The sequence below is a fragment of the Cheilinus undulatus genome, linkage group 19 (assembly GCF_018320785.1).
Source record: "Cheilinus undulatus linkage group 19, ASM1832078v1, whole genome shotgun sequence".
Lineage (NCBI taxonomy): Eukaryota > Metazoa > Chordata > Actinopteri > Labriformes > Labridae > Cheilinus > Cheilinus undulatus.
Window position 1 is genome coordinate 18,308,333 of NC_054883.1, and position 24,360 is coordinate 18,332,692.

General features: G+C 39.1%; 1 protein-coding gene across 1 annotated transcript in view; it reads left to right on the forward strand.

Moving 5' to 3' along the window:
* Nucleotides 1–24,360, forward strand: part of lancl2 (LanC lantibiotic synthetase component C-like 2 (bacterial)) — a 51,195-nt gene that overhangs the window by 20,779 nt on the left and 6,056 nt on the right. Inside the window, exons 6-9 of the mRNA XM_041813970.1 lie at nucleotides 9,193–9,339; nucleotides 13,644–13,826; nucleotides 21,196–21,372; nucleotides 22,758–22,830. Coding sequence (XP_041669904.1) covers nucleotides 9,193–9,339; nucleotides 13,644–13,826; nucleotides 21,196–21,372; nucleotides 22,758–22,830 — 580 coding nt within the window. The remainder of the gene's footprint in view (nucleotides 1–9,192; nucleotides 9,340–13,643; nucleotides 13,827–21,195; nucleotides 21,373–22,757; nucleotides 22,831–24,360) is intronic.

Consider the following 24,360-nt stretch of genomic DNA (forward strand, 5'->3'; position numbering starts at 1 on the left):
AGCCCTCTGAGACTTTCCTTTTTCATAGCAAGATTTTGTTATTCTCCTACTCCCTGGGCTATTTTGGATTTTTGTGAGTGTTTGTCTCTGGACTTAAACCTGGTTTATACTCCTGTTTCAAATGGCCTACGTTGTTATGAGCACTACATAGTTGAGTGTGTTAATTTTGCAGACTAAAAGTATGACTTAAGTGTTAGTTGAATACCTTTTTCAGTGGGGGAGACGAGACTAAAGCCTTGTTTCCATCAGGGGGTCCGGTTTGATTCAGAACCATTTGGTGTGGTTTGGTACGTTAAACCCAAAAATAGTTTGCATTTCTGCAGACACCCATGCCCTCACTTGGTGGGCAGGCTGTAAAAGCGTGAATGTGAAGTCACAGACCGTGCGAGTCTGCTGGTCCAGCCGCAGAGTTTTAGAAAGGATGAGTGACAGAAATCAGTAGGGAATACGCATTAAACAACTTTATTTCAGCTGAAAGTGCTTGTGGAGTATGTGTATGGAAACGTTGAGAGTTGTAACTGTACGTTAATGTGTGAAAAAATCTAGTCTAGAACAGTTTATATGACAAAATATAAAAGTTTAGAGCTGTACTGTGAGAATTCGCCACAGTAAAAATAAAATAAAAGTTCAACTGGTGTTAAAATCAAACTAGATTATATCAGAAATCCGGGGTGCGCTTATCTAGTTTTAAAATAGGCTGCAGCCCGAAGTTTTAAGAGCACCTTCAACAACAACAGAGAGATCTTTTCACAAGTTACCTAAAGTAAGAAGCAGATGAATAACTAATTACAGTACAGAGAATAAACTGATCTAAGGCTTCGTATTCACAAAACTTTAGCATTAATTAAGTTTCACATCCATCACGGATAGACCTGTATAAAAAACCTGTATAATCTGAGACCAGTGATGTCCATAATCAGTACTGTCTGAAATCTGATCAGAATGATGCTTTTCAATGAAAATACATGAGGGACTAGCACTGAAGATCAAACGCTCTATGGTTGTTGTACATAATGTCCAAATGTAACAGGCTGCTTTTCTGCCCCAGTGACAGCCTTTGTCAGCATTTAACAGAATCGATGGCACTTACAACCACATCTATTACTAACTAGCACGTCTGTGTTTCAGCCCCACCCCCCACCCCCCACCCCCCACCCCCCACCCCTCTGGCCTCTGTCAGATCAGATTTTCCCTGCACAAATTCTACATACAAATGAATGAATTCAGCATGGATTAGTTTGGGAACTCCAAGGCCGCTCCTACCCATAATGTTTAAATTAGGCTTTGCTCTTTCAATCTTCTTGCAAGAAATCCCACAGGCTTCAGTTTGTTTGCAGTGATTAATTTATGCTGCAAACAGATTAATTCCACCTAAATTACATTTTCTTCCTTCTAGAGAGACAGTTGATTGCTTATTGGATTGCTTGTGTGTGTGTGTGCATGAGAAAGAGAGGGAGATCTATGCAGCTTCGATAGGTACCCTTAGGCATTGGAGATGCTGCAAACAGAGTTTCAGCCCATGTATATTCATGCACCTGAATGCACTGGAATAGATACATATGTCTTTAAAAATGAAGTTGAATTCCTTGGCATTTAAGCATACTCTATTAAAGATAACTTTGGAGTGAAAAAGAGATGGGTCAAACGAGGTGAAGAGAGGCAGGTGGCTGTATATCTAAGTATAGATGTGTAGGAGTGAAGTGACGTGTAAATGAATAAGCTGGCTGTAAATCTGCTCTGTCATGAGAGAAGTATTGCTGCTGCTGCAGAACTGTTTTCCTTTCTTTTCCACTCACTCTGTCTTGCTCCGGGGACTAAATAAACTCCTGACTCAGCACCTCTAGCTACTAGAAATACACCACCACACACACATATACACACATGTTTTTGCTGTTTATAATTGTAGAAATCCAGCTTTTCAGCAGTGTTGACAGAAACCTGAAGGATAGCTTGTAAAAAAATTCTCAACACACTCTTGAAATATGAAAACCCAGACCTGCCACTCACTGGACAAACTCCAGCAACATTGCACTTCAAAACATTTAGAAATACATTACAGTGACAGCTGATGCTGTTATAGACAAGTCCTGTTCTACTCAAGGTTTCTACAATTGTAATAGTTATAGTTGTGCAATCTATAGTAAAGTAAAGTAAAGTCATACTTAATTAATCCCTGAAGGGAAATTCACAGTTTACACTATTGTTTTTACATGCTACACAAACATAGACAGAGTGATAGCCTTGCTGCTCTCATTGAAGCGCTGCCTTGAGCTGTTGGGGGTTCAGTGCCTTGCTCAAAGGCACTTCGACAGTGCTCAGGAAGTGACCTGGCACCTCTCCAGCTACCAGGCCAAAGTTCAGATTAGGTCCGACCGGGCCTTGAACCAGCGACCTTTCAATTCCCAGCCCAATTCCTTCCAGCCCAATTCAAAGGATATAAATGGATACAGCCCAGTGTTTTTTAAGCATGGTGTAACAGAATGTAGCCTTTGTGATAAGAGGCAAACAGTAGATACACTGCCTGGCCAAAAAAAAGTCGCCACCTGGATTTTACTTAGCAAATAGGTACGAGCCTCCTATTGGATAGTTACTGCTTGGACGATTATCTTTCACCTGGCAGCTGAAGTTATTTAACCCCAGCTGATGCAATGAGTAACTTCTCATGTCTTAAACAACCACGTCGAAAGACACATCCTGTGGTCATGGGAAGATGTTAGTCTGTTTAAGAAGGGTCAAATCATTGGCATGCAAAAAAGGCTTCAGTTTGCTAGGGAGCATAAAGATTGGACTCTGGAGGAATGGAAGAAGGTCATGTGGTCTGATAAGTCCAGATTTACCCTGTTCCAGAGTGGTGGGCGCATCAGGGTAAGAAGAGAGGCAGGTGAAGTGATGCACCCATCATGCTTAGCGCCTACTGTACAAACCTGTGGGGGCAGTGCTATGATCTGGGGTTGCTGCAGTTGGTCAGGTCGAGGTTCAGCAACATTATGTGCCCAAAGAATGAGGTCAGCTGACTACCTGAATATACTGAATGACCAGGTTATTCCATCAGGCTCAAATTGTGAAAGAGTGGTTCAGGGAGCATGAGACATCATTTTCACACATGGATTGGCCACCACAGAGTCCAGACCTTAACCCCATTGAGAATCTTTGGGATGTGCTGGAGAAGGCTTTGCGCAGTGGTCAGACTCTCCCATCATCAATACAAGATCTTGGTGAAAAATTAATGCAACACTGGATGGAAATAAATCTTGTGACATTGCAGAAGCTTATCGAAACAATGCCACAGCGAATGCGTGCTGTAATCAAAGCTAAAGGTGGTCCAATGAAATATTAGAGTGTGTGACCTTTTTTTTGGTGGCGACTTTTTTTTTGGCCAGCTAGTGTATTTGCAGCCTGTCTTACCTGATGTAAAGCACACAAAACATTACTTCTCATTATCAGATCCTGTCTCATATTAGTTTTATCGTATTTTCTCAGTGAGAGGAAAAGAGAGCATATATGGGTTCGTATGCACAGAAAAAGATAGGGAAAGAACTATGTAATTTCATTCCATCATCTGTCCTGATGTAGCTCAGTTTTTGAATGAAGTGTGTGAACAATGCTGCAACTATAATTCAATTCACTAGCAACCCATAATAAACACTAATTCCCCTTAATGTTTTATTACCTCTGCCAAGGAGTAGGGATGCACTGATCCACTTTTTTTCAGTTCCGATCCAATTCTGATAAATATGTGCCAATACCAATACTGATTCCGATAAATATACAGTGCTTAACAAATTTGTAAGACCACCTGTCATATTTGTCTCAAAGACCATCCAGCATCATGAAGTGCTTTAATGTGGACTCTTTCATTTATTAGTGAGCTCTCCACATTTTACCATTTTGAACAGGAATGAGGGATTTCAAACTGAATGAGTCAGAAATTAATCAAGCATAACATTCAACCACTAAAACTTTTTTTTCTGTTCAGTAATGCAAGTAAATAACTAATTTGACATATTAATCAAGAAATAATAATATACTTTACTATTTTTTCAGTTTTTTGGTAAATCAATAAATTTGAAAATATATGGATAACAATAATAATTATATTTTAGCATGAAAAATATCATTTGGGTTAAAGAGCTTCTACATATTGGTGTATTAACCATTGCAGAAACCAGTGTTAATTTTGTTGACTAATTATTTTGGTTATAGTTTTCGTTAATAGCCTTTTTTCCCCTGACGAAAACTAGACAGTAACTAATAAAAACAAGTGCACATGGAAAAAAACTAAAACTAAATTACTTGACATTTTAGTCAACAAATAAAAACAAGACGAAAATGTTTGACAGAGATTTTATCCTGTCAGACCTAATTTCGTCATGTAGAAAGTAGGGGCAAGTTAGGCATATATCCAGTCACAGCTACTTTGGCTGTGTGGAAAGGTGGGATGAGATACAGGGGAGATCCAGTCACAACTGCTTTTGCTGCGTGGTGGCGGGGTAAGTTGGGAGAGATCCAATCAGTCAACTAAATTTACTGTAAATTTTGTCAACTAAAATGTTGGGAAGTTTCGTCAACTAAAACTAGACTAAAACTAAAACAATTTAGATAACTAAATTATTACTAAAACTAAAAGATATTTTTGGCAAAAGACTATAACTAAAACTAAATTAAAAAGTGCTGTCAAAATTAACACTGGCAGAAACATAAAAAAATGATTTTGGTAATTACCAGTGCTGTTAATTTAGGGCAGCTGTGGCACAAACCTTACTTTGGTTAGGGTTAGGTTTTTTTTTTTGTTTTTTTTTTTCAAACAGTTATTACTGTTGTTGGTATAATGTATGAGGTTACACGAGGCTGTAGTAAACCACCCAGCTCCTCTTATTAAAAAGCAAAAAATAAAAAATAATAATAATACAAAAATGAATTGAATTTAAATGTATTCCAAACAAATTTATTTGAACTACTACTAAAAATAAATATCAACATTATCCTGTCTATAATGCTATTTAATAAACCTCCTGCCACTAGAGACCGCTGTAGCTTCAGTTAATAGCCACAGCCTTCCTCTCTGACCCTTCACAGGATGTAAACAATCAGAAGGTCGTTCGTGGCTAATGGCTAACGGCTAAGCAGTTAGTGTATAGTAGGAAGACCGTGGTATGACAGTTTTCCAATGGAGTAAATGGAAATGAAGTGGTATGTGGGCTGTCAAGGGTTAAGCTCACGTATGACTACTCACCCAAAGTGAAAAGAAGCCAAATATCAAAGCATGATATTGATCTGCAAAGAGGAACGAAGGCAGGCGGCGCTAGCGCTAGCCACGCTGTATTATCAGGCTAACATCACACCCATTCCTCTTTGTGTTCTTTAATCTTTAGACTAGTTTTGACTATTCTAAATATAGATTTACGTTTAATCCACTAGGTAATTATACCGCTAGGAATATCCCTAACTAATCCCTGCCACAGCCATCCGACCTTGGATAAGCGGAAGAAGATGGATGGATAGCCATGCTATATATTATTGTTATAGACTGTAAATCAATTTGTTGTCGCTGCTTGGAAACATTACACCAGAAGCTTCCATTTTTTGCCCAGTAAAGAAGAACCAAACAAAGGAGAAAAGACCCACTAAAGCACCAAAGTTTGGAGGCAGCATGACGTTCATTATTCTCTGTATGTATTTGTTAAAAACCCATCTAGACCAGTGTTGTTAAAAAAAGTGACACTGGTTGATAAAATTGAAATCACTTTTAAACCATAAATTGTAGCCTCTTACTTTTTCCCTCTTTAAGCTGCCATTGTGTTGTCACAGTGGTGCTATCCATGGCTTCAGATCCCTGATGGAAGCTTTTCTAGCAAGACTGGGACCTGGACCACTTTTTCGGAGATCTTTAAGATTAAATCCACACCAGTTAATCCGATACATATTATCAATTTGTAATACATTTTCAATCATGTACTGTACTGTTGCATTGCTTGAATGCTAACAAATGCTCCTCTCAAATAGGATTGGCCTGTAGCATTATGCCAGTTTAGCAGCTACAGGTGACGCAGCAGTGTCCGCTGTAGCCTTAGTAGACATGTAGGGGGGAGTCAGACTTTGCTTGCATAGTGCTATCTATGTTATCTGGTGTCTGATTGTGATTTTATGCCAGGTGTACACCATGGGATTTTCAGCAAATTCAGACAAGAATTTGAGTTGCTGGACTCACCTGGAAGTCGGGATGACTCCCAGGTGAGTTCCGTTTGTCATGCAGCTTGACCAGCTGTTCCTGACTGGTTGGATGGATTTCTGGCATGTTTTATATTTTGGTCACCGACTGTATACATTTGCACAGTGAGTGAGCAGATTCTCTAACTTTGGAGTATTGTATTGTGACGACAGCATAAATGCCTCCTGATGTGTCTTCCTTATAATAAAGGATATGAACAAGCCAGAAATAGGCCCACCTTTGGACCTCCTGCTGCTATTTATTATTTAGCCAATAGATATGCTTGGTGCCATGACTCTGTAATGTGTGTGTGCGAGAAAGATATAGCAAGAGAGAGGGATGACTATACCACTTCAACCTCAGGATGTGAGACTTTTTCAAATAAAAGTCTCCTGCGATCGTCACAGCCCATCACAAATTTACAGTTTGAGCACTCAGATCGTGTACGACCATGGGAGCGTATGGTGAGAGCACATAAATCATGATGATGGTGGTACGTCATAAACGCACAGTAAGAGCTGGACTTTCTCCCCAGTTGTCAAAGAGTTGGTCTGAAATCATATGCCTGGCTTTAGGCAGACTTGGATGCAAATTAATTCAGAAAATGAGAGAACTAACATTTTTGCTTTCTTCACAGAGCTAAAGTAGGTGCTGTACTGTTGCCTCCTAGTCTCCTAAAATTGTCAAAATAATTTTACTGTTTGCTGCTTTCTGGTTGAACAAGTGTCATCAGAGACATAACATTTTTTAGCATACTGGTTCACCCACCCATCGTCATCCCTGTCTACAGCTTTACCACCACAAAATGTGAATTACTAAAAAGTCTTCTAAAGGTCAATACTCACAGGGCATCAGTCACCAGGAGACCTTTTTCTGTGGAAATGTACACTAATGCATGTTTTCCATGTGGCCCTCACTTTGCAGAATTTACTGACTTTATTCACTGGATGTGATATCAAGGAGTTCTTGTGATATTCGCTTCCTAATGTTTCTATAAATAGCAACTTTAAAAAATAGATAAATGTTCCTCTCTGCAGTTTGCTATGTGTGTCATCTTTAAAAAAAATTCTGCTCTTTTTTTTCCTCTTCTGGTGGAGCTTGATCTCACTGAGTCAGTGCCCGGTAAAACCTCTTGATATTACATACAAACTGTCCGAGCTTTTATTGATCATTGCCAATTCGGCATCCACAAATCATCAGGAAACACTAATCATACTGGTGATAATTCTTAATTAAATAATTAAGGGATACTGGTTTTCAGGGCAGCTTAAAACCACTTAGTGGTACTACTTGAGCCTGATAACTGAAATTTTACATGCTTCCATGGTAACATAGAGGAAAAAAGGATAAAGTTACTGTATTGTATTGTATTGTATTCACATTACAGATACACATTAAATTCAACTGGTTGCCACAGTTTCCAGCAGAGAAATGCAATCTAGAACCCACTTCTAGATGTTGATATTCAGTTTTACACACTGCACCTTTAAATAATAAAAGACAAAAATATGTTAATAGTAATGTCAGTACATTTACAGTTTGTGATTTGCATGGAAATTTTTACTTCATAAAGAAAGGGCAAATGAAGGATTAACCTCAAATTTAACTCCTATAAACTACTTTTTCTTTTAACTAAACTGAAATTTAAGGGGTGAACATGAAGCCCAATTACCTTGAACTGGGACCTATAACATCTAATCAGTTCATCCTTAAATCAGAGTGGACAGTTTCACAAAGTTTGGCAAAAATCATCAAGGCATTTTGAAAAAAAAATTGCATCAACAAGAATGGTCTGGAGGATTGTATGGGCATCTATATGGATGGTCACATAAACAGAATATCTCCGGCCTTGGCTATCACCATTATGGAGGCAAATAAACCAACAACCTAAAATTATGCCAAAGCTACTCAATTAAAACTGGCACACTGCATTTGGTAGCATTTGCAATGCATTACAGCTTGGAACCTGATGATAGTCACTACAAGAAACAGAAAAGAGAAATGATTTCTAAATAAACAAACCTGGTTGTGATCTACAATCAAAATCAATAAAATGACCCAAAACAGACCCAAAGTAAATGTGGTAGGACACAGTTGTGGATCAGCTAGCAAAATTTAACAGGTTAGAACCTAAAAATTAACATATTAATATCAGTGGATTCATTTTTACTAATGGAAATCATGATTCAATCTCGAGCTTCTCTTGCTGAGTAAGTCTACTGACCTTTCAGATGTATTCCAGCTTCCTTGGCTCTCTGTTGCTTGTTTTCTATGTTGGCCTTTACATTACGTGAAGCAGTGACGTATGTTTGTAGGGCTCAGATAGTCTTTAATAGATATCAAAGGTCAGTGGAGACGGCCTACCCTGGGACAGTCTTTGAAGCATTATGCTGTGTTTTTCTCATATATATAAATGCAGATACATGGTGATTGCCCAGCATGTGCACACATTTTTACAAAGACAGTATCCGTCCATGTGATTCGATATATCCAATGAGAAGTTCTACTGATATGAAAACTCACATACTTCAGGGGCTGTTGTCTATAGAAAGATGCATAGACCTTATTTTCATTGCAGTCAACAAATAGGGCTCAGTGAAATTGGATGGCTGCCCTGACCAGTGCAGATGACAAGAATGAAAATGTAGATGAATAAATAAAAGGATGAAGAAACCAGACTTAAAGAGGCATTTCTTCATGCACAGGCAGTGATCTTTATGCACAAAAAATGTAGCTGTCCTCACTAATACCTCAATGTTAAGCTTGTTAAAATGGTCTTGATATGAATGTCTTGATAAAGGTGAGATATATGGGAAAGGAAACTGACTGTAGTAGTCACACTATTATCTCCGATGTGTTAGTGTGAAGTTTCATGTTGCATTGTTAAAGACATAAAGCTAGGTGAGACACAGCATGTGGGATCTTTTTCCGTAACAGCAGTGCAAACTCAGTATAATTTGGTCGTCCTCTTCTCTAATCATCAGGTGGTAACGGTCATCGTGGAATCGGGGAAGACCCTGTCATCGGAGCAGAAGAAGACAGATCGCTGCCCTCTGCTCTATGAATGGCACAAGAAGCAGTACATTGGGGCTGCCCACGGTCTGGCTGGCATCTATTACATGCTCATGCAGGTAAGAAGCTGAGGAGTTGAGATGTGATGTAGTCAAAGTTGTTGGAATAGGTGTGGTTTTAGGAGGACATGTGTCTCAAGTGATTGTAGTATAAAAACACCTGTGTCTGGAAGTTCTAGTCACTGGTTGATCCGTATACCTGGCTACCATTACACCATGCAGACAAAAGAACACTCCAAGCAACTCGGAGAAAAGGTGATTGAAAAGTAGAAGACCGGGATGAATAAAAAAAGTTCCAAGGAACATAACATCCAACAGAGTTCAGTTAAATCCATCAAGAAATGGAAGACATATGGCACATATGTAAATCTGCCTTGATTAGGCCGTCCTCCCAAACCGAGTGAGCATGCAAAAAGGAAACTAGTGAGAGAGGCCACAACCTATGGGGACACCTATGACTTCTCTGAAGGAGTTCCAAGCTTCAGCAGCTGAAATGGGAGAGACTGCATACAACAGCTGTTGCCCTGGTTCTTCACCAGTCAAAGCTTTATGGGAGAGTGGCAAAGAGAAAGCTACTGTTAAAGAAAACTCAGATTAAATATGGACTACAGTTCACCAAAAGACATGTGGGAGACTGTGGTCAAGTGGCAGAAAGTTCTTTGGTCTGGTGAGACCAAAATGGAGCTTTTTGACCATCAGACAAGACACTCTGCTCGGCAAACACCAAACACTGCACATCACCACCAACACACCATTTCCCCGGGAAAGCATGATGGTGGCAGCACCATGTTGTGGGGATGCTTCTCAGCTGCCAGCCCTAAAAGGCTTGTAAAGGTAGAGGGTGAAATGAATATGTCAAAATATAAGAAAATCCTTGCTGACTATCTTCTTCAGTCTGCAAGAAAACCATGGTTTAGAAGATTCCTTTTCCAGCAAGACAGTGATCGGAAGCATACAGTGAAAGCTACACAGAAACGGTTTAGAGACAACATGGTGAATGTTCTGGAGTGGCTAAATCAAAGCCCAGACCTCAGTCCAATAGAGAATTTGTTGTTGGACTTGAAAAGGGTTGTTCACGCCTGATCCCTTGGCAACCTGACAGATCTTGAGCAGTAAAATTGCAGTGTCCAGTCATTTGTTTGACACCACACATTTTATTTAATTGACGGTACTCTGTAGAAATCTGTTTTCACTTTGACATTGAAGAGGGTTTTTTTTTTTGTCAAAAAGCCAAATTTTATTGGCCATGATTGATTTATTAAAGCAGTAAAAGGTAAAACATCCAAGAGGGTGAATATTTTTTAGAGGCAATGTACCAAATGAAGCAGCGCACGATTGGCCATCACGACCACCAAAGAGCAGTGTTACTTTATAGGAAATAATATATCATAATGATACAGTTACAGAAACTAGAAATCCATGGCAAAAACATGTAAACAGTCTTACAGAAGAAAAGTGAGAAAGAGGTGGCCAGTGAATATGCACTACTGCCCTATTGTACTGACAGACTGTGCAGTAAGGGAAAAAAAATCATTTTAATGTGAGTGACTTTGAGTTGTTGCTGTGGCAACGATACATCATATCCTCCGGTTGCAGTGGTTTGAACTGGCAGGCTTTCAGACCATTGCAGAGCAGCCTGTCGCATAGACACACCTTTCCTCTTGTGGTGAGTCTTTGGTCTGAACTGGGATGTAGATGCAGCTTTACTAAGCCCTTCAGTCATTAAGTGTCCAGTGATTCAGCATCGTTGTTTGGTAAAAGACACATTTTTTTCATTAGTGGACTCTTGCCAGTACACAGTGCAGCAGAGGACATCAATCAGCTGATCGGTGCTCTAATGTTGGTCGGGTGTCTGATGTAGAGTCTCACTGTCCTGGGCTGAGAGCCAGTGGAGGAGCTGCTAACTCCTACAGCCACACATCACATTAGACTTGCTGGCAGCTTGACTAAATCAGTGCTTTAGTGAGATTTGATCAAACTGTGGTCTGCAAATGAGAATGAAGTGGATATCTCTGCCTGCCTATGCAGCAGGGCCTCACCAATCTCTAGTACCAAGAGTTGTTTTTAACAGCTTTAAGTTTCGGACAGGTAAACAGCCCAAATCTTAAACTGGGTTTCAGTGAATGCAGTCTCTCATTTTATTACTGTTGGTTTGCTTATGTTTTTCTCTTTACATCTGTGTTTAGTTTCAGATTTGGTAAATGAAGAGCAGCAGGTTAATGCTACACCAGACTGAAATGTGCTGTGTCACTGTTTTTGCTCACAGATGTTCTCATTAACACACTGAACATCTTGCTAGAAATTAATAATTCATTCCTACATCAGTCTCAGTGCATGTGTCGAGTCCATTAAGACCAGTAACAGAATCTGAGTTGTTTTTGAGGGATTTTTAGCCAGAACTTCCCCTGACTTAAAGGGATAGCTCTGTTTTTGTTTGTTTATGTGGGTTTGTATGAGGTCCTTATCTCTAGCCAGCATGGCCCAATATTAAATATTTGCAGCACACCACCTGGACCCCATACAGCCTTTTTTAGCAATACAAAGAATGTTTTAATGCATAATAGAAACCCTTAAATTCCACATAATCCATCTGCATAGCATTCCCCCATTTCAGTTTTACTCAGATCACTGGTGTGTGCCCTCCCCCTCTGCATCCCTTTCTGAATGGGGGAGCAGCACAGCTGAAAGCTGATGGATCACAAAATTGCAAGTTTGTGTAGGCATAGAGAAATGTACAAAAAACAAACAACTACTTATGTTCATGGTTGATTTTCAGATTCAGCGCTGTCCACTGATGCATCTTTTCGGTGTTGCCTTAACCCCCATGCACATCATTTGACCATTTTTCTAAGTTACATGCTTTATCAGTTTTAGATAGAATGAGGTAACTATTTTTGCTTGTATTGCAAATGTGATGTCATTTGCTTTGTTAAAGGACATTATCATTTTCATGTCACTCATTTTGATAAAGAAAAACATACATAAAACACAAAAAGGAGGATTTGTGAACCATTATAAAAGAAATGACACTTGAATGTTTGCATAATGTGCATAAATTCTCTGCCACTGCAAAAAATGATTTATTAAACTGGTATTTTTTTAAACATTTCAAGTAAGAGAAATATTGCAACTTCTGCAATTTGAAAATTGCAGCAGACCATATTGCGATTTAATCTAATTTGCAATTAATTGCCCAGCCCTAGTTTATAATCTGATGGACAATTTGCCCACACTGTGGAAAACTTCCTGCCGTTATTGATTATGTATGACTGAGCCTCTTTAAGCACTCTTTTTATACCTAATCATGGTATATCACCTTTTGCTTATTGACCTACTGACCTGTGGAATGTTCCAGGTGTTCTCTGAACAATGCACAACTTTCCCTGTCTTTTTTTTTGCACCTGTCCCAACTTTTTTGGACCTTGTTGCACATCACATTTAGAATGAGTGTTTATTTCCCCACAAATAAGGAAGTTTATCAGTTTGAACATCCCATTTTTTCCAAATATAATTGATTATAGGTTGGAAAGTATGTACAAATCACTGTAACCTGTTTTTATTGGGTTTTTTTGTTGTTTTTTTTTTACACAACTTTTACTGAATTGGGGTTTGTATGTGGCTTTGGCCTGACCCATAATTGCTAACAAGCTACCTGCCGTTTCAGTAATGGTTATGAGATGATGCGTAAACATGTTCCTGATTCACTGAGTGAAAAACACCCCAGTACACCTTCCTCAACCACTTTGCTCGGCTACTTGTGGACACTTAGTGCTGACTGCCATGACTCAGTCAGCTGAAAGTTAACAACCCATGGAAAGCATGCACTTCATCGTGTCTGCAGTAAATCCTCATACTTCTCTAACTCCCATACAGGAGAGACTCAGATAATTAAACCTCAGCACATCAAGTTGTGCTGATTAGTATTTAATTAATTCAATTTTCTTCCTGGGAGTTTGCACCTAAAGTTGAGATAATTAATAAGTTTCTCCACTCAGAGTCGCCCTGCCTGCTGAAATGCTTTAGTTATTTCCCTCCTTTCTATAGAAGACTTTCATTTTCTGGTAATTAGCAACAGAAAAGGGCTGATAGTTGTTCTCATTTGGACCCACCATTGCTGCTGACAGCTTTCCTATCTTTTAAAGAAAGATTATAACTCATCCAGATGGTTTCTGGAAGATTTTTACAGTGCTGACTTTTACCAAGAAATGCTGAGCTCTGTCCCAAACTCCTTAATTTATCATGTCTATTTTTATACCCTATGACTTGTATTTAAAGGATAAGTCATGTTGTTTTTTTTCAGAGCAGGATTGTATTTGTGTAAACACAGGTTACAAATGTGATTAAATGTCTCTGTTTGTCTCTAGCCTGCAGCAAAGGTTCATCCAGACATGCTGTCAGAACTTGTCCGTCCCTGCATCGACTACGTCCGCCACAAGAAGTTTCGTTCAGGAAACTTTCCATCATCTCTGAGCAACGAGAGCGACCGTCTGGTTCACTGGTGTCACGGCGCTCCAGGTGTTATCCACATGCTCATCATGGCTCATAAGGTGAGAACGGTGTATTCTAAGGCGTGGTTTTGCTGGGACAGCAGCCAGAAGTCATTATAGTCTGACCTTAGAGAGTAACCACTACTTAAAAAACACATAACCAACAGTGACACCTTGTGGCTTAACTCTGCACTGCATAGACAGCTTGCTGTGTCACATGTATTAATGCATATCATGCTGCTGTTTTTAAGGAAAGCTTGTCTGATTCTTTTTTCAAAATAAACAGGCTTTTAAACCTTGATGAACTTGTGAAAAGGCTGTGACAAAGACAGGAAATGAATCCTCCCCTCCAGATTAAACACCAGCTGCTTAAAAGCCTGGCTGTGCACACATACACACACATACTGCAGTAATGCACTGAAGGCTAATTTTTTCAGTTCTTGGCCCATTAGGGAGCCACTTGGCAGCTAATGTGCTGCTATTTTGGCATTCACATCCCTCTCACTAATGCAGAGCCTCTTTGGCATCACACGGAGAACAAAGCACAATGGGAGACACGATTGCTTATCTCCGTCTCACTATTAGCAGAGCAGACAAACACATCTTCCATTTGTTGTTGCAGGCTTCACTGGCTGCATGTGTTTTGTTATAGATCATTTCAGGTCAGCTGTTACAGTAGTATTGTCTGTATGCTCCATTGAGAGCTTCAATAATCTATTTATTTTCTATTCTTAGCAGTGACTTACAGTAAGCAGGGTTTTTATGAGGGAGTAAATAACAGTGAGATTCACTAAACAATTACACCGAAGTTCAGACTTTAAAAACACAGTACTAGGCATGCATGATTTGGGATTTTTGGCGATATTTCCAAACTCAATTAGGCTGACATTATTATGCAGATGTTGACAAATTATTAGCCCCCCTATAAAATTGCACTTTGCGAAAAGTATTTCCCCAAGTGCAAGTGGAATTTTAACACAGCTTTTCTAAACATCCTAGTTTAATTTTGGATGTGTACATTATTTTACTTTGCACACTGAAACAAAATTATTTCACAAAAATGAAAACCTACTACGGTCAAGATTATTAGCCCCCTGATACCAATAACCAACTGTCTCTCCTTTTTGTTAAATAACAGCCTGCAGTCATTTGTTGTAGTTTTCAGCAAGTCCCAGACACATCTCCTGAGGAATCCTGGAGGGCCATGGTATAACCAAATATACACCCACCTGCCAATTTATTAGGTACACCTGTTCAATTGTTTGTTAACACAAATAGCCCATCAGCCAATCATGTGGCAGCAAATAAATGCATTTAGGCATGAAGGCGTGGTCAAGACGACTGCTGAAGTTCAAACCGAGCACCAGAATGAGAAAGAAAGGGGATTTAAGTGACTTTGAATGTGGCATGGTTATTTGCTGTTCCGAGTATTTTAGAAACTGCTGACCTACTGGGATTTCCACTCACAACCATCTCTAGGGTTTACAGAGAATGGTCTGAAAAAAGGAAAATATCCAGTTGTTTGGATGAAAATCCTTTGTTAAAAGCGAGGTCAGAGGAGAATGGGCAGACTGGTTTGAGATGATACCATGGAAACAGAAACTCAAATAAGCATTCATTAAAAGCAGCAGAATAAGCATCTCTGAACGCACAACATGTCCAACATTACAGCAGCAGAAGACCACACCAGGGGCCACTCCTGTTAGCTAATGCCAGCCTTATACCAGAGGACTTTTCTAAAACTCTCAAAAGACTCTAAAAAGACTGACACCTGAGACCCTTTCACAACTAAAGACAATTTGTCAGCAAATTGTTGAGTTTTTAGTCTCAGACTAAGATTTTGCAAAGACTGTGGGTCACTAACTACAACACTAGAATACGATTCCTTTTTAAGATTATTTCTCTTCATGCATCTGTTGGAAATTCACAACAATTTTTGAGCAGAGAACAAGATGTAGAAGGAGATGGAGATCATGTTCGAGTTAATACCTCTTATAATATGATGTTTTGAAATCTTTTACATCGAGTAGAAACGAAAGTAAAGTTAAACACAAAAGCAACTTTGCATGTTACTGCATCAACTGAGGAACTATCCCAGCAACACTTCAGAATAAAAGTACTGTATGAAAACGTGAGTCTCACTATGGAAACAAACGGATCGGGCTTTTTCTTTGAGTGGAGGTTTACCGTACCTGTCATGTCAGCCTGGAATAAATAGACAGACGAGGCACACAAACACACAGGTGAGCGGGCATTCAGCGGCTCTAGATTGATCTACACTCATGTTTAGGGCTGGGTAATTATGGGAAATTAGATTAAATCACAATATTGCCTGCTGCAATTTAGGGCTGAAACGATTCTCGAATTATCCAAGTGACTTGATTCAAAAAATTCCTCGATGCAAATTATCTGCCTCGAGGCTTCGCTTAAATCACTCATGTATCCATAAGCCCATGCTGTAAGCTTGGACATCACGCCGTGTGTTGCACGGCATACTGTGTTTCACATGGACAGCTATTTGTGTGGCACAATGTACTTGTTTTCACCGTTACTATAACATAACATGGATGACACAAGGCGTTGAACTCTCAAAGGAAGAGAATTTGATGCAGTGATGTTTACAGGCATGCATCCTGTGTTACTCAGCCAGTTCCTGTGGCTTCATGACAAATATGACAATATGCCTGCACCAGTTAACCTGCGAAGATCATCGAGTTTAAGCGCTGCCTGCATGACTCGCATTATTCTTGCTATAATGTGAAATATTACAATTATGTATAAAGTACAGGATTTGAAAATTATTAGGTGTCCCTTTACTTTAATAGCAAATTGGAAAATAGAAATAAACTATTATAGAAGAAATAAAGTTTAAGCACCAAAAATGTCCAGGGAGAGGATCCCTAAAACCCCAAATATGGCATAATCTAATGTCATTATTTAACTTCCTTTCCTTGTAACTGTAAGAAATGGAAACTGTCATCACAACTTAATTGCACTTTGTAAAATATGTATTCTTTAGAGAACCTGTTAATACGAATTTTTAATAAAGAAGTAGTTCTTTTAAGGGACTAATCTTCTTCTCTTGAAAAAGCAAAAGTGACTGATTAAAAAAATGCGATATTTCTTATCAGAGTACTCGATTAATCGTCAGAAAAATCGTTAGAGTACTCGATTACAAAAGAATCTATTACTGCAGCCCTACTGCAATTTTCAAATCACAGAAGTTGCAATATTTCTTTAACCTGAAATTTGAGTCAAAACACCAGTTTAAAACTTCTTTTTGCAGCAGAGATGTCATGCATTACAAATCATACAATCATTCAAGACCTATTTTTTTTAGAATAGTCTAAAAAAAATTCTACCTTCTTCATTTTTGCATATTTTTCTGAATAAATATGAGGGTGACATAAAAATTTTCATTTCCTTCAATACAATAATTCATATCCAATGTGCAATACTGTCATAATCATCACAATTAGATATTTTTTCAAAAATTGTTCAGCCCTATATTTATCTAGTATTGTGTTGGTCATAATATAGAATGATTTATTTCTTGTGTTTGTTGGAAAATACAGAAGATGAGGAACTTAAGAAATAATCAATTCTCAAATCGCAATATCAGGGATAAAAATCACAATTAGATTATTTTACCAAATTGTTCAGCCCTACTCACTACATATTTTGAAGAATGAAGTGAATTAATGTGCTTACGCACAACACTGGCTCCCATTGGTCATGGACAACGGTTGCATCTGCATAGTACAAGATATAAGACTTACGACAATATCAAACATGTTTGGTATTATTGTAACAGCAAGACTGAAGAAAGACCACTTTAAAATGGCTAAAATGTTATGACCACCTTACACCCAACAACTGAGACAACAGGAGTGAGCTGCGACTCCCATGATTGATGAGCAAGACTCCCATGATTTACTCAGACTCTGGAATTTTGTCTGCAACTTTGAAATAGGAGGAAAAGTCGTTAGCCACGGCTCACATGGGCTCACCAAAATTGGAAAATAGAAGATGTGGAAAACGTTGCCTGGCCTGATGAGTCTCAGTTCCAGCTGTGACATTCAGATGAAAAAGTCAGAATTTGACATAAACAAATGAAATAATGGATCCATCATGCCTTGTATCAACAGTTCAGGCTGCTGGTAGTGTAATGGTGTTTGGAATATTTTCTTGTCACACTTTTTGGGCCCCTTAGTCCAGAATGAGACATTGAGTGACATTTTTATCTGTAAGTGACTGAAATTAAAAACACTGACTCATTTGGTAAAAAGACCTCATTTAAAGACAAGTCTAATTTCCTCACACCACTGGCAGATTTTCTTACTCATTATTGGAAATTCAGGCTCAATTTGTTCTCTTTATATCCTGAAATTAGATTTTTATCTTGATTTGTCAGATGAATGTGGTTATAAATAAGTATAATGAGATATTCTTTAATTGAAATGACACAAATTAATGGCCTAGATTTGAGTTTTTATTGTACACCATTAAGATAATCTTTGCGTGATTGACCATCTGTCTTGGGCGTTATGCCCGTGTAGTTGTGAAGGCAGTAGCATCGTTTGTAACCTGAGTTTTGTGAGCGTTTGGAAATGCAAGTTTGTCTATATGTTTCTTTCTTTTAGCAACAAATAAAGGCATTTGAATGTGTGTGGTAACAGAAAGTCTTCACTTAAAGAAATAGGATTCATGATTCATAATGTCCCGTCAGTCATGGGACCTTACAATTGTTCTGTTTCCCCCATAGGGCACGTCTGGTTACAGGATGCTAAAAAGTGCCACAAAGTTATCCTGATCTCAAATGAGCTTTTAATATTTAAATTACAATTACAGTCACAATCACACTTGATTTAATACCTATGTTACAGAGCTGCCGTAATAACCATTACACCTTTTTAATGCACTTCTTCCTGTTTGAGTCATCAGTGACCTCATCCTGCTGTGGAAAGCTAGTTTTCATAATCTCACCTAATCAGATAAACTGTCGGATTTCCACTTTGTTCCCACTGTGTCTCAGTTTGTCTCATTAGCTTCATGTGTGTCTGACAGGTCATCTGTCAGCCGCTATGAAATGTAGAAACATCGCACGGCTCTGCTCTGGGTAGGATTTATTACCCACTAATGAGGTCTGGGCATGTGGGAACGTCTCGTCCTTTATGTGGGCTGGACTCCTGTCTGCTCTCCAGGGAGCAATACAACACAGCAGCCAGCCCGTCAGGAAGATGTTTTTACACTGTACTGCTTAGAGGTGGCTCTCCCTGTTTGTTTTGGGTCACAGCTAATGATTTGTAGCTGTCATTTAGAGCTGACATTTAGCACTTTAAAGTTTGAGATTTCTGCCAAAATATAGAGGCTATTATTGTTACCCTGAGACATTTCATGTCAAAAGTTTAAAAAACATTCTCAACAGATAAGGCAACCGCTGACACCCTCCAACTACTCAGTAAATTTACCTGAGTGTGATTTACTCGACTGAATAACATTTTATTCTTAAAATTGAACATTTGGTCCCAGTTTATTTAGAGTACAGTTCACTTTGCTTGCATAGTCATATTTTCAGAGTTGTTTTTACTCTAAGAAGTGTTTTAAATTAACTCTAATTGATGATTATGCACTCCACGATGAACAAAATAAAGTCAACTCTACAGCAATTGACTCAATACAGAGTTGTACTTAGTTCTTTCAGAGCTGTTTTTCATTCCTTATGGAAATGTTTTCAACTCATTATGGAACAGTTTCTTCTCCATACAGCAGTGTTTCCCAACCATTTGTTCATTGGAGCCCCCGCCCCCCTCCGACTCTGGTGGTAGCTGGTATTAAATACACTTCATTTTACTATTTTTGAGTAAAACATTTTTTACTCTGGAAAAATAACTCCCCAGATTTCCTGTATAGGGTTGACATCCTCCAGCTGTCTAGTCCATTAGTTACTAGATGGATCACAGAAAGAGAGCATGTGCAGGGATGGGCAATCTAGGCACAGAGCACTGGTGCTTACAAAGAGGTGATACAGAGGAATAAGATATTTCCAAAGATGTTCCTATACCAGTTTTTTTCCTTCCAGATACCAATTCTGATACCAGAGTGTTGGGAATTGTCCTATACCAGAACCGACCTGATACTGGTGTAAACTTTAAGGATAGACTGTGCTATGGAAAACTGGAATTCATTTTAGCCCTACAGTGAAGTCAGCACATGGCTCAACGAACAGAATTGTAATGGGGCACTTATGTTGTGTCTCCTGCTAATTATTGTTAGTTTTTGTGCTAAATATTAAAATAACAGTAACACAGAGGGGCAAATCACAGGCTCTCTGTCTCTCCGACATGCTATTCAGGCCGTCTCCATAAAGATCTGCTTGTTAAAGCATGATGTGATGGCGAACAGCCTGCCATTGGTTGACGGCCCCTCTCACAGTATTCTGGGAAAACAATATGGTAATTAGCATTCAGGCTAGAGGCAATAAATAATTTAAAATGGATATAAAAATGGCAAGACTTTCAATATCAGATATACCGATGTGGATTTAATCTTGTAAGTCCCTGAAAAGTTTTTCCAATTTTTTTCTACTACCACCATCTTTTTTTGGGGGATACACACGATTAGCCAGCTAAACAGTTAAAGGGGACACATTTTACCAAGTTTATACTGGTCTTAGAGGTCCCCAAAGCATGCCTGTGAAGTCTGTTGTTGTGAAAAAAAACACTCCAGTTTTGGGTTTTTGTATGTCTAAACAACCCTCTGTTTCAGCCCTGCTCAGAACGAGCTGTTTCTGTGTCTGTGGCTTTGAGCTGCCTGACTCTGCCCCTGCCCATGCCACTCTCAGCAAATGGATGAGGCTTAATGGATGTGGATCTCCTGATCCTCCTCTCAGCTGGCAGCTCAGAAGAGGGTGGGAGGGCGGAGGGCGGAGTTTTATTATAAGCGGGGAGGGCCAACCGAACCTGGGGGCAGTGCTGACTCCCCACATGACATCATGAGGGGAAAATCTGAGAATGGCTTGTTTCAGCAAACACTTTCTGAAAGGTGGCAAGAAAAGGGGGGTGGGGAATGGATTTTTCTGGTACTTAAGGGGATTGTGTACAAGGCAGGGGCATATATTTATGCTAGAAAGTGATTTTTGCATTTGTCCCCTGTAAGTAGGATCCCTTGGTAGTTGACACCAGAAACAGGAGTCTGTTAAACTAATTACCGATATTTATTTTATAAGTTCAGGCCCACAATCCCAGTCAAACACTTGGCTAAACTGTAATGCAGCCATGACTTTTGGTTATGAAATTATTCACTATGGGGATTTTTAGAACTCAAGATGTCTGTATCAAAATGGTGTGGGTTTATTGCACTGTTCGTTGTTCTGAGTCTCTTATTCATCTTATATATTAAAATTTGGTTTTATCCTCCATCTCCCCAGGTGTTTAAAGAGGAGAAGTACTTAAAGGATGCTGCAGAATGTGCCGAGGTGATCTGGCAACGAGGCCTGCTCAGAAAAGGCTACGGTATCTGCCATGGCACCGCTGGCAATGGCTACGCCTTTCTGACCCTTTACAAGCTCACCCAGGAGAAGAAATACCTGTACCGAGCATGCAAGGTAAGAACAAGGGTCACCCATGGTTTCAAAAAGGGTGGGACCATACTGGAAATTCTCTATCAACCGGATGTGTTTTTCATCTAGAAACCATCATGGCAGGCCCAGGCTCTGTGGTGCTGGATTACAGCAACAACGTCTTTACAACAGCTGTGACAGTTAGCCTTGTTAAATCATTAGCACATGTGTAATGGTACCAGAGCAGAGAATATTAGTCTGCTAATAAGAAAACAGGGGACTTGAAATGTGCTTTCATTACGTTGTTTAGAAGGACAAGATTTCTGTGAGCCAATGATGTTGGAGTAAAAGCCGCCATCACGGCTAACAAGACACTGCAGATTGGGAAAGACATTGATATTGAATTCCTGACCAACTTGATGTTAAACTTAGTAACTTTTCTTTCATGTAATATCCCTCAGTTACCTTGTGTTTATTTTGGCCTGTAGTGCTGGGCTGTGTTTTACACTTTACCCACAGTTTTTTCCTGTCTGGTCATTGCAAACGGGGGGCTCTGGGGCAGCTTGACTCATTTCTTTGTCATTGTTGCCATGCTTATAACACCCCCATGCTGCAAATTTCACCTTTTTCTTCTGTGGCTTCAAATGTCTGCCGTTCACTTTCTGTCCAACGGAAAGCTGATGTAGCATAGCTGAAGAAGCTATGCTGCAAACAAGCTGCTGTGCTGCTAAAGTCAGAGAATTATTTACTGAATGAGCATTGTTTTATACTGAGGGGAGTTTTAAGAAACTATTGAGGTAATACAATTATTGGGAACACTTTACCTGAGGTAATTAATGGCAAGAAATGCTTTCTCCAAGAATTCTGTTTATAATTGGGTTCTTTGGGGAGTGGTTACGTACAAGGAAAAATGGCCATATCGGAGAAAGACAGTTTAATTTTCAGCCCTGAAGGCTACAGATCCTTGTTATACACAGTCTGTGGTCAGGAACCCAAAAAGTGCTAACAAAGAAGAAAACAAAAACAGAAGGGAAAAAATCAATTAAAAAAAAGCCAAAAGTACTACAACAAAGAGTTGTTTTTCCGTGTTTTGGTTGGATAAGGATGAAGAAAAGTTTATAATAGGTTTGCTGGTTCACTTTGCTGTTTATCAGCACTGCCAGTGTTAGTCTGAGGGGAATGAGAATGGACTCTATGGGCAGAAAATCGTTATAAAGGGATCTACAGTACCAGCTTTCAATATATATTTTCTAATAAATGAATCATATTTTTCCTTTTCAAAGTAAACCAAAATATTGAATGTTTAATGTGATGATTGAAGCAGCAATAACTTGAATACTTTGTCTTCTTGATTGTCTTCTATTCTTTTCTCTTTCTTATACAGATGAATGTTTTGTGACTCTCCATTAAAATGTAATTATCTTCCTCAGTTTGCTGAGTGGTGTTTGGACTATGGTACACACGGCTGCCGCATCCCAGACAGACCCTACTCTCTCTTTGAAGGTACCACATCTTTAATATTTAATTTTCACAAATGTAATAACAGCTGTGACCTTTTTCCTTTGTTGGAAGAACAGCTATCTTTTCCTTTTAGCAAATAGAACATCTTCCATCAGTAGCCATTAACAGAGCATGCTGTGTAATTTTGTAAATGTGAAGTTCAAGTGGCCTTTCAGTGGGTTGTTATAGAATAATTAGACACAACTAGAAGCTTCACAGTAGAAAAGTTTTAAGAGTAGAATAAACAGACTGCATTGGCGTTTTTAAAGTGGGGATCATGACCCTCCAGGGGGTTGCCATGAGACACCAAGAGGATCAGAAATACTTGGAGTGACGAGGGGGGGAAATTAGAGCAATAAATGATGTTTATCTCTGCCATTAAAACACTTGACCTGTTGATTAAGAGACCGCTACGTTAGTGGGAACTACTACAAGAAACTGCTGTTCTTTTGCTGTATTTCATTCATGTTTTGTGCTGCTTACTTGTGACAAACAATGCTAAATCTATCAAGTTCTATTGCCCAAGTTCCCCCACCTTAAAATGCCAAACTCCAACCTCCCTTAATGTTTCATCTCCACTAATATGCCTAGGTCTGTTCAGCTCTGCCCAACTCCGGTGCTTACTTATTGTTTTGTACAGATGGTTCTTCTCAATAAAAACTCCAAGGTTTACTAGACAGTAAACCAGCATTTGGTTTTCATGGATGACTCTGAATAACCCTGAAAAGCCAGTGGATTGTCCAGAGCCCATGTCTGTTGTCAGGGGGATCAATTTTACAGAGCTTCAAGCTAAAATGATTGTTACCAGTGAGCAGACCAGTCAGCATCATACAAGCAAGAAAGAGGGGCTAGCTACAGGCATTGTTTGATTGATGCAACTGCAAGCCTGTAAACAATGGTGGCCAGTTAAGAGATTAGCATGGAAATAGTTATGCTGCAGTTTGATCAGAACTGGACATTTCTTCATTAAGAAAGGATTAAGTGGCTGTGTTAAAAATGAGCAATTAAAGTACAAAAACTGCATCTGTGGATGCAAAGTTTTTGCAGTCCAGCATTTTCATCTCAGTGTCCTGAGCTAAAAAAAACAACCAAACCTTGGCATCAGCTGTTTCTACATTGCTGTGCTTGCTCTAACCTGAAAACATTTCAATTTTTGGGAACAGTGCTGCATTCATCAGTGCCACTTCTCACTTTCTGGCAAATCAAAATTGAGACAGGTTGGGATTTCTGTTAATGGTAGCAGAGAAACTGATCTGACTAGTGTTTTTAAAGGCAAAGTCTACAAGACTACAGCTGCTGCCTATTCAGGAAAGAATTCTTTACATTGTTCTTGGATTTTCTTGCTGATATTCCCTTGAGAAAAATGAAATATGAAGCACATGAAGCAATATAAAACTAACCCAAACATTACAGTTACTCCCAAGGAAAGCAGAAGTCAACTTTAGTAACCTCGCAATAATAAACATTAGTGAAAACGCTCTGATTCTGAGGTTGCTAGCGGTGCCAAACCAAAAGTGTCAGCTGTAGACACAG